The 11,025-nt window shown below is 42.2% G+C and overlaps 1 protein-coding gene across 2 annotated transcripts; it reads left to right on the top strand.

The window, feature by feature from the left end:
• Positions 1 to 5,830: 5,830 nt before the first annotated feature.
• Positions 5,831 to 10,781, top strand: SRSF5 (serine and arginine rich splicing factor 5). 2 transcript variants are annotated; one of them, XM_044917917.1, is made up of 9 exons: positions 5,831 to 5,969; positions 6,577 to 6,765; positions 6,865 to 7,009; positions 7,301 to 7,371; positions 7,493 to 7,591; positions 7,894 to 7,963; positions 9,192 to 9,265; positions 9,768 to 9,878; positions 9,975 to 10,781. In XM_044917917.1, exons 3-9 carry the CDS (start codon positions 6,884 to 6,886, stop codon positions 10,240 to 10,242), a joined length of 819 nt encoding a protein of 272 aa, XP_044773852.1. In that variant the 5' UTR covers positions 5,831 to 5,969; positions 6,577 to 6,765; positions 6,865 to 6,883; the 3' UTR covers positions 10,243 to 10,781. The 2 variants fall into 2 exon arrangements, with proteins under 2 accessions (XP_044773852.1, XP_021535422.1); XM_021679747.2 differs by lacking the exon at positions 6,577 to 6,765 and having other exon boundaries at positions 5,831 to 6,094.
• Positions 10,782 to 11,025: the final 244 nt, after the last annotated feature.

Here is an 11,025-nt window from a genome sequence, read left to right as displayed (position 1 = left end):
CGATTGGTGTCCTTATCAAAAAGGGGAAACTCAGGCAGAAATTCAAACAAAGACAAACACGTGCAGAGGGACAATGATGAAGACACACAGGAGGAGACAGCCATGTGAATGGAGTGGTGCATCTGCAAGCCAAAAACACCAAGGATGGCTGACAAACACCAGACACTAGGAAGAGGCAAAAAGGATCCTCCCCTAAAGCTGTTGGAGGAAGCACAGCTCTGCTGATACCTTGATTTGGGACTTCTAGCCTCCGGAACTGTGACAGAATACATTTCTATTGTTGTAACCCACCCAGTTTTTGGTATTTTGTGATGGCAGCCCTAGCAAACTAATACACTATGGTATGTCATTTCCAAGATCAGTTTATAAAAAGACTGTAACTTCTTCTTTGGTGCACTCTCTCAGATCACTCCCTCTTGGGATAGTCAGCTGCCATGTCATGAGGACATTCAGGCAGCCTATGGAGAGACCCACATGGGAAAGAACCAAAGTCTCCAGTCAACAGCCAGCAAGGGCCTAAGATGTGTCAAGAGTTGTGGGAGTGAACTTGGAAGTAGATCCCCCCAGTTGCGGCCTCAGATGAGACCGCAGCTCCAGCTGACAGCTTGACTGCAGTTTCATGAGAGACTCTAAGCTGAACCACCCAGGCAAGCCATTCCTGAATTCCCAAATCACGGAAACTATGAGATAATAAATGCTGTTGTTTCAAGTTGTTAACTTTAGGGGTACTTTGTCACACAGTAACAGATAACTAATACGCCTGCTAACAATGAAGGAGACATTGTTGCTTAACAAGAGGAGAGAGAGCACAGAATGGCTGCTGAGATCATGAGAAAGGGAACAGCAAACCAACAACACCGTTCTGATTAGTGGATGCAAATTATAGTTCAGAACCACTTGATGAGGGTGCCAGTTAGATATTCAGATTCCTGAGCATCACATTTCTGAATCAGGCTTTTCTCTGGGTAAATGGCACTGGGGATCTACTCTTGGAAAAGTGCCCAAATGACTCTTTTTAAAGAACCATTGAGTTAGGAGTGCCTCGGTGGCTCAGTCAGTTAAGCACCGGCCTTCAGTTCAGGTCATGATCCCAGGGTCCTGGGATTGAGCCCTGCATCAGGCTCCCTGCTCAGTGGGGAGTCTGCTTCTTCCTCTCCCTGCCCCCCACCTCACGCTCTCTCTCTCTCTCCCCCAAATGAATAAATAAAATCTAAAAAAAAAAAAACCCAAACCATTGAGTTAGAGGATAATTGAGAGCAGAGGTAAAAGTGGGACAGAACTAGAATTTAAACTGGGTGTTAATTCATAGCACAACTGGCATCAATAAGCACTATGCTATGGACATATAAAGAATTTCTAAGTTTTGTCAATAATTCAAGAAATTCTGAGTTAGTGGGAATTACTTTGTATCCCTAAGAAAATATTCTCAGGAGCCCTTATGCTAATCTTCCCTTCTCTTTGTTTCTAAAGATACTGCCCTATTTCTCCTTCAGCTCAATCCCTGTGCAGAGAAGCTCTGCCATTTCCGATTTCTACCTCACTCCAACCTTCTCTAGCCTTGGTGGCCAGGACTCTTCAAAGTCAGGAGAAGTGCTTCTGGGATTTCTGGAGCCACTTCCTAATGTATAGAAAGGCATCCCATGAAGGTCATGCTTTTGTGAAAAGGGCCTTGACAGGAAAATCAGGAAGTGGAATGTTCTGGGCAGAATAGATAGTTAAATTCTGTAAGCCTCAGCTTCTTCATTTAAAAAATGCTATACACCTCCATGGAAGGGTTGTGTAAGGATTGACTGAGTTGATGTGTACAGTGTCCTTAGACAATGCCTGGCAAACAATAGTGGCTCAGGAAACAGGAGCTGTCAATATTAAGAAGTATGGTAAGGGGGATGTGTTTAGGTGCTCTGAACTTAAGTTTATCTGCTTCCCCATGACTGTCCCAATCAGGGCTCCAGCCATAACCTGAGTGAGATATGGGTATTTGGAGGAGGGAAGATGGAGCTAGATGATAGATGGATTTTATGGGGAACAAAAAAGTAAGTTCCTAGATCTAGGTCAGCATTCCTCTCAGACTCCTGGTTGAGTATTAGAATGACCTGCAGCCCTTACTAACAAACTAGGGTTCCAGCCCAGACAATTAAATCAGAATTTCAGCCAGTAGGGACCCAAGCAGCAGAACATTACAAACACATCCCAGATGATTTTAGTTTATGGCTGGTGTTGAGAAACACTGATGTAGGCACTAAAATTAAAGTAGTGGGTTCACAGGTCTTTTAATTATTATGCACTAAATTAAACAACGATAAAAAAAATCACAATGTAGCAATAGAAAGAAGTCAAATAGGGCTGTAGGGGTAAATCTGTCAAAAGATGGAACATTTTAAAAAACCATAAATTTCCAAGAGAAATTAAGGATATCCTTTCAAAAAATCTTTAGAATTATTAGCTAGAAGCAAGGAAGTAGCACTTTTTCTTTGTGTTGGAAGATTTGGATAGGAATTTTTAAGCATCTGGTGGTATTTAGGGCATTTTCAGAAAAACAGAGTTACTGATTGGGTACTTTCCCTGGTCATGTGCTTGCATCATGTTAAGCGGAAAAACAGACACAAATTTGAATATACACTTTTGATCATAAATATATTAAAGAGACATGGAAAATGCCCATGATTATGTTTTATGAATAAAAACCTCTCATGAAACCAAATTCTATATATGAGGATGATTCGTATTTTCAAAATGCAATTGTTCTTTTTAGAAGCACACTACAGAGAAATTATTTAAAAAGCCAAATAGGTATCCTTCAGGGTTGGGAATAAGAATATACTTTAAACATCTTTTTAAAAAAATCTATGTTTTTTGAAAATGGTGATGTATTATTTTTGAATTGGAAAATAAAACATGTATTAAACACTCAGGAAAGAAAACAGAAGAAGGAAAAACAGCGAACCATGACCCGAGGTTCATTTGGTGAGCTGGGATCATGAGTGTTCTCTTCTTTCAGTTATTTTCCCTGTTGTACATTTTTGTGACAAAGCATATAGATATTTTTATAATTGGGACACGATGAACTCTTTAAAAATAAAGCTCAAACCCTCTATCCTTGTTTACAGTTTTATCTGCCAAAGGGAGTTGGGTGGAGCTTTCACAAAACAGTTTAAAATTTAGGAATCAGTTAGCTCAGGGGTTGACAAATGTTTTCTGTAAAGAGCCAGATAGTCAATATTTTAGGTATTGTGGTCCATACGGTCTCTATCGCAACTATGCAGCCCTGCTTCTGTGGCAGGACAACAGATACAGGCAGTAAGTAAAAGAACAGGAGTGGCTGTGTTCAAAAAAAAAATTTATGGATGGATACTGACCTTTGAATTTCATCTAATTTTCATGTGTCACGAAATCTTCTTTTGATCACCTTCCCCCAACCCCAACCATTAAAAATGTAAAACCATCCTCAGGCCATACAAAAACAAGTGGCAGGCTGGATTAGGCCCACAGGCCATAATTTGCTGATCCCTGTGCTCAGTGAAATCAGGAACGTGACGAATGAAACCTCCCACGGTTATGCTGAAAGACCCCAACAGAGATGGCCAATAAACTGTGTTAACTTTTTAATTTCATTTTATTGTTTATTTTATTTTATTTTATTTTAAGGAAAAAGCCATTGGGTGTTTTGGTTTTTTTTTTAAAGATTTTATTTATTTGTCAGAGAGAGAGAGACAGCACAAGCAGGGGGAGCAGCAGGCAGAGGGAGAAGCAGGCTCCCCACTGAGCAAGGAGCCTGAGCAGGGAGTCTGCCTGGGATTCTCCCCCACTGCCTCTGCTCCCCCCTCCCCATACTCTCTCTCTCTTAAATAAATAAATAAATCTTTAAAGAAAAAAAAAAAGAAAATGACTACCCCTGTACCCCCTGTGCTCAACCAATGAGAAAACACACTTTTCTCCAAAGACCTTTGGACTTTCCTTCAAAACAATCCCTCCAACTTCCTCCTTCTTCATAACATGTTCTTCTTGTTGGACTTGCCTATGGTTTTTCTGCAGCTTATATATCTTGAGTTACAATTCTCTACTATTCCTGAATAAACTCATTTTGCTGGTGAAATAATGGTTTTATTTTTAAGATTAATAGGCTTTATAAAAAAAAAATTACTCCTGAAGAAAATCACAATGCTGTGTGCTGAAGACTGCAACTTTTTTCATGATGTACACAGCACCATCAGTCTTGTCTTTCACTCCCAGAAAACCTTCTTTAGATTACTTTGTTATTGCAGCAAAAATAACATTTAGTGAGTGAAATCACAAGTGATTGCTTCTATCATAGTCAATAGAAAGTGTGGAAAATAATTGGAAGACCATTTTTTAAAAAATTATGCAGAAAGCAAACAAATGTAGCTAAATTAAGTACTGGTTTGGGACAGTTTGTACATTATGAGATGCCGGTGTTTATTAGGCTAGTGGCTAAAGGTGTTTTCCTTTAACAAACGCTTATTTTCTTTTAAATCCACCTTCATTCCCCACACCATAGATGACTAAATTCACAATTTTGCTATATACCTACTGAGGCTCTTCTTAAAATAAACAAATATATAGGGGCGCCTGGGTGGCTCAGTCCATTGAGCATCTGCCTTTGGCTCAGGTCATGATCCCAGAGTCCTGGGATGGAGCCCCGTGACGGGCTCCCTGCTCAGCGAGGGTGAGGTGGTGGTGGTGGTGGTGTCTGCTTCTCCCTCCTCCATGCTGTCTCTCAAATAAAATCTTTTTTAAAAAATTAAAAAATAAATGTATGAATGGACGAGCTCATTCCATACAAATTATCCAAATTCTAACAGAGTTTCTAAGGGCTGGAAGGTCAGAGTAAGGGTCTGTAGCTCTGCTGCTTCTTGAACTACCTTATCTCTGTGTAACTCTAGTTGCAAACAGCAACCCTTGATGCTGGGCACCTCTGAAAAATGGGGTGCCTTGGGTTCCACCTAAAAGCATTAAAGAAAAGTAACATTTTCACAATCATTCTCTTTATGCCTGGATTGCTAAGCCTGACACCCTTGCTGGGAAAATGTGGAGCTAAGGATGTGGAAGGCTGTTTCACCCTCATTTTGAAACATAGACTTTGTTTTTGATGAATGCTCTACTTTTATGTGTTACATTACAGAAACTTGAACAGGGAGGGTTAACCAAATACTATTTGGCCTTTAAAAGTAGCTTGAAACCTCTTCCAACCAGATCAGCCCTAGTGCAGAAATCTGCATTCTGGCTTCAATTCACGATGGCCTGCTAGCTGCAGTCCCAATTTGAATATTTCATCATGCAAGAACCTTCCACGTAAAAAATACTGCAGTTCCTTATCCGTCTTAGTATAAACCACACGTCCACGGTATGATAGTATGGTTAAAATATTCACTTGTGCATTAAGGAGCGTCCTCCAAAACCATAAACAGCAAGAAGCAAGGGGTCATAGATGGCCAAATATTTTTGCAAAGCCTGAGTTTCTTTTACCCAGTACTTTTCGGGGTATCTAAAAAAATACTTCAGATAAAAAACAAGTATCATTTGCTCTAGCGTATCTTCACGGGAGAAACAATGACGAACAGCACTTCGCGGCCTACTTGGAGCACATACTCTCAACCGCGGCCCTTCCAGCGTCGGGCCCCTGACGGCCACAACCACGCCAATCCCCGCCCCTCGGCTCCGCCCATCGCGGGTGCAGGTCGCTTGGGCGCTTACGGTAAAGAGGTCCCAGCCCCGCGTAAACTTCCGGCTCCGCGGAAATTTCCGTTCCTGGATCCAGCAGGGAGGTCCCAGGGGCGGTACCGGAAGTGACGCAAGGGCGCGCCCTCCATTTTGTGAAACGCAGGAGCAGCTAAGTGCGTCAGTTGTGGAGAGGCGTAGACGAGTTTAGTCCTGGTCTGCGGGGAGGTAGACGGCTCCGTCGCAGACTACGGACCTCTCTGGTCTCCGCTGCCAAAGATCCTGTCCGGTAGGTGAGTGGCTCACTTTGAGGGAAAGGCTTCTCGGATCGAGGCTTCTTCATGGCCACTCAGATCGTGAGTGGCCAGGGCTGCTCTCTTTGCGGAGGACGGCGTCCAATGAGCGCAGTATATTCGAGGTGGGCGCTGGGGCACGTCTCCCTTTGGGTATTGTTTGAGGGGAACTGATGGTGGAAGGGCGGTCGTGGTTATGGTCGTTTTTACACGGGCTCGTGTGCCCCTCCCTGCCTCCTTACCTCTTCACTACCCGGACCCCCCCGAGTATTGGGCCGAGACCTTTGCTCGGGGTGTGGTTAGGGCTTTCTGCGGGCGGGTACAGTGACTCCAGAACTGTGGAGTCCCGGGGAGGGGGAGGGAGAAGGGCGTTTGGCACGCGCGGCTCACCCCACTGCTGTCTCCGCCGCCGCCATTTTGTGGCTGCCAGCGTCCGCCCGCCGCCGTCTGGGCAGGCGCGGCGGTGGCGTCGCGAGATTCCGGCTTCCACCCGCTGTGACGCTCCTGGGAGGCGGCGACGTGCGCGCGGCTCGTCGCCATTGGGCTGGCCTTGCGGAGGGCGGGGTCGGCTCCGCCCGCACTTCTCGGCCTTTCCTAACTGCGGCAGATGGGAGGGGGCCAGAAGAGCCGGGGAGAGAGTGCGGCTGCGCAGTTCCAGAGGCGGCAGTGGGCGTTGCGGTTGCTGCGGTCTGGGCCCAGGGAAGGATCGTGTTGGGAGCCGAGTTTTAATTTTGTCTGCAAGGGACCTGGCCTAATAAGAGGCAACTCTTGGCAATCTTGTTTATAACATCACCGGGTAAACATTTTATTTTATGCCGTTTATGTTTTTGATCCCTTGACCAGGCATTCTTCTGACATTCACTGGTATTGTCTTAATTGAATTATTTTGTGACAGGAAATACTAGCCGGACACCATGAGTGGTTGTCGAGTATTCATCGGGAGGCTAAATCCAGCGGCCAGGGAAAAAGACGTGGAAAGATTCTTCAAGGGGTATGGACGAATAAGAGATATTGATCTGAAAAGAGGTTTTGGTTTTGTGGTAAGTACTTACAACTGGTTGTTTAGAGCTACTGTTAAGTCGGTAAAGATTTTGATAAGCAGTGGTTTTGATTTTACTGAGTTGAGGGTATTTTTAAGGGATAAAAGAACCTCACGGTTAGTTGGAGGGAAACCACTCCTCACTTTTCCATTGAGCTTATGTGTATGGTACTGTCATTAAGATACTCATGCTGTCACACGGTTTTAGTGATTTTTAATATGGCATAGAATACACTTTAAAGACAGGTTAAGCACTGGCTTTTTTTTTTTTTTCCCCATGTTTACATTTTAGGAATTTGAGGATCCCAGGGATGCAGATGATGCTGTATATGAACTCGATGGAAAAGAACTGTGCAGTGAAAGGTGAGAACGTTAGTTTTGTAACTAGTTAGCACTGTAAGATAGACTAGGTCAGCTGGGATATTTCAAAGTAAATGTTGGGTAGCTTGTGTGGATTACAAAGCCTTTTTTTCCCTTCCTGTAGGGTTACTATTGAACATGCTAGGGCTCGGTCTCGAGGTGGACGAGGTAGAGGACGCTATTCTGACCGTTTTAGTAGTCGCAGACCTCGAAATGATAGACGGTATGTGATGGATCGTGAATGGCTGCTTTGAACAATCATTACTGCAGGAGGAGTTTTTAATGCTTAAGAACCATTAGCAATAAGTGATTTTGGTACTTAGCATATAATCATTTCTATTATTTCTATGTTAGTCCATTGTTCCTGATGAGTGTGTGTAATAAGTCTTACTATAAAATAATTCAGAAACTCGATGGGAGTCATTTGAATGACTTGTTCTGATTGTTTGAATTTGCCCACAGTCGAACACAGTAGGTACACACTGCTGCATTTCTTCCATTGTGAGTACTCATTTTCTTCCTCAGAAATGCTCCACCTGTAAGAACAGAAAATCGGCTTATAGTTGAGAATTTATCTTCAAGAGTCAGCTGGCAGGTTTGTTGAAATACAGTTTTGAGCTATTTTAATGTGGCTTTTTAAAAATTAATGGGTTAGTTAATGTTTTATTATGTTTTATTAAAAGTAATTTTATCTTTAATTAAATTAATGGAATTAATTGTAATTTTAAAATTTTAATTAAACGTAATTGGGGGATGTTTGAAATTTTAATATTAGTGATCAAATGTTTAATGTTTTGAGGATATTTTTTCTTGTTTTTTAAAATCAATTTTAACCAAATATTAAACCCTTTATTTGCCAGCCTATCTGTGTCGTTGGCCTTATGACGAGGAGTGCCTGTGGGTTATCCTAATCGTTGTCTTGGTCACTCTTGGTTGGGCCTGGTTGACTTTGCCAGTCAGCTCCTACAGTGATCAATTGGCCACCTCTAGATCTGTGTTTGCCGGTCTAGACGTAATCGGTGCACTTACTTGAAGTGCCAGGTTGCAGCGATCCCAGAGCGTTGATAACGTGATCTGATCCCTAAGTTGAGAGCTGTCTTCCTGTAACGCTTCCGAATAAGAGGTCCTGGTCGAAAAGAGTTGAAAGATACGAAATTAGGTGGTCGTTGGAATCCTGATCGCAGTAAAGTGGTCCTTGGTAACTGCACAAGAGTAGAACATGTCTGCATCCGCCAGTAGTCTGCTAATAGGGAGGGCTGTGCGATTAAAGGCTTCCATCGATTGGGTAGTGTCCTTCAAGTGGGTGGCGAAGAGCCAGTCGGGCATATGTCATGAAGGTTTCTCCGACCGATTAATGGTTTGCTGCTTGACTAGCCTAGGGAAATAATAATAAAGGTAAAGTAAACTTTTTTAATGACATATGGGGCACAAAATAACTGGTGTCTTGTAAATGTTCTGTTTTTTTTTTTTAATATAAAATTCCTACTTTAGTCTTTACTTTAAAAATATGTACTGTTTCTTTTTGTTTTTTTTGTTTTGTTTTGTTTTTTTCCTTTTGTATTGAGCTCAGTATAAACTAATACTACTTTAATGTTAAAATGTGAATATCCTCTAGCATTTTGCTTAAAAGCAATAATGCTTTTTGCTTATTTCGTGCCCTGGCATAGATAATTTTTGAATTCTGATAGAATACAAGTGTGGTAAATGCCATGTTTGTACTTTATCTAACATCTTCTCTTCCAGTAGTCTTGTTTTTTATACCATGTGGTTGTTTGTGTGTCAAGTTGCCTTTTCTTTGCTTGACACAATTGTCTTGTGTTAAGGATCTCAAAGATTTCATGAGACAAGCTGGGGAAGTAACCTTTGCGGATGCACATCGACCTAAATTAAATGAAGGGTGAGTGTGTATTGAAGGTCATAACAGCCTTTTAAAACCTACTGAAAGTTTTACTGTGAATGTTTCCTGAAAACTTAGAATTTGGATATGTTGGAGTGCAGTGGTTCTCCATTGAGGATGAATTTGCTCTGTAGGGGGGCATTGGACCACACTTTCGGTGGTTGTGATGGGTCGAGGGTGCTCCCAGCATCTTGTGGGTGGGTAGAGGCCAGGGATACTGCTAAACATGGCCACCAAGCATAGGAAAAGCCCTCCACTACAAAGAACTGTGTAGCTTAAAATGTCAATGGTTTGGAGGCCGAGAAACCTTGTAATGCTGTTCTCAAGCTCTAAGATTCTTAACCAACTGAGCCACCCAGGCGCCCCAAGCTCTAAGATTCTTAATATAGCAGTAGCAAAAGTATCTAGGAAAGGTAATCTAGATACTCTGGATTGCTATACGTAGTTTGAGACCAGACTACCAGATGTGTATAACTTTACAAATGGCTTTTTTTCATCGTAGGGTGGTTGAGTTTGCCTCTTATGGTGATTTAAAGAATGCTATTGAAAAACTTTCCGGAAAGGAAATAAATGGGAGAAAAATCAAATTAATCGAAGGCAGCAAAAGGCACAGGTATCTCTCTTAACATTTAAGACAAAGTTTTAGTTGGTGGGTTTGTAGGGCCTGCCACTTACGTTGTATTTTTTTGTTTTTTGTTTTCCTTTCTAGTAGGTCACGAAGCAGGTCTCGTTCCAGGACCAGGAGTTCCTCTAGGTCTCGTAGCCGGTCTCGTTCCCGGAGTCGCAAGTCTTACAGCAGGTCCAGGAGCAGGAGCCGGAGCCGGAGCAAATCCCGTTCTGTTAGTAGGTCTCCTGTGCCTGAGAAGAGCCAGAAACGTGGTTCTTCAAGTAGATCTAAGTCTCCAGCATCTGTGGATCGTCAGAGGTCCAGGTCCCGATCCCGGTCAAGGTCCAGATCAGTTGACAGTGGCAATTAAACTGTAAATAACTTGCCCTGGGGGCCTTTTTTAAAAAAACAAATTCCCAAACCATACTTGCTAAAAATTCTGGTAAGTATGTGCTTTTCTGTGGGGGGTGGGGTTTGGAGGGGGGTTTGGGTTGGGCTGGATATCTTTGTAGATGTGGACCACCAAGGGGTTGTTGAAAACTAATTGTATTAAATGTCTTTTGATAAGCCTTCCGCTCACATTTTTGTGATTGTCTGAAGTGTATAGTTTGTGTATATTGAGAGAGCTCTTTTATAACTAAAGCAAATTTAATTTTTTTGTACTAGAAAAGATTTGAACATTTTAGTTCTTGGTTATTCAAATATGTTAATTCAGAATTAGTTTAATGCCTCAATTAAACTAATTAATAGCTTTGGACATTTAAAAGAGCTCTAAATTTGCTTGTACATAAAGGCTTGCGTTTTCCTTGTTAGGGTCAAGGGTGTCCTCCCACCCACCCTTTAACAGCTGCCTGACAAAGACACGTTAAAGCAGCTGTTGTTATTGATAATAAAAGATTATAAAACTGCTTTTGTCTGTTTGTCTGAAGGATGTATGCTATTACTTTTTCCTCCCCATCTGTGTTCACGTTTAAAATGCCGTGTAGAGAATCCTGGAGTTTGGTGGTGGATTTTTAAAGGTTTTTTTTGTTTTGTTTTGTGTTTTAATTTAAATCTTATCCTTGCCATTTCTGGGCTAGTCAAAACAAGGGCAGAGAAGTTGCATACTGTCCAAAACAATGACGGTTAAGTTCCCTGTGTGTGTCCTCTCCCA

This window comes from Neomonachus schauinslandi, chromosome 9 (genome assembly GCF_002201575.2).
Source record: "Neomonachus schauinslandi chromosome 9, ASM220157v2, whole genome shotgun sequence".
In the NCBI taxonomy this organism is placed as follows: Eukaryota; Metazoa; Chordata; class Mammalia; order Carnivora; family Phocidae; genus Neomonachus; species Neomonachus schauinslandi.
This window is presented reverse-complemented; position numbering and strand designations above follow the sequence as displayed.

Excerpts from the sequence above, each read along its gene's own strand:
- SRSF5 (XM_044917917.1), top strand. The coding sequence starts at position 6,884 with ATGAGTGGTTGTCGAGTATTCATCGGGAGGCTAAATCCAGCGGCCAGG. Across the intron at positions 7,592-7,893 it reads AGACCTCGAAATGATAGACG|AAATGCTCCACCTGTAAGAA; the intron begins GTATGTGATGGA and ends TTTCTTCCTCAG. Across the intron at positions 9,266-9,767 it reads CGACCTAAATTAAATGAAGG|GGTGGTTGAGTTTGCCTCTT; the intron begins GTGAGTGTGTAT and ends TTTTCATCGTAG.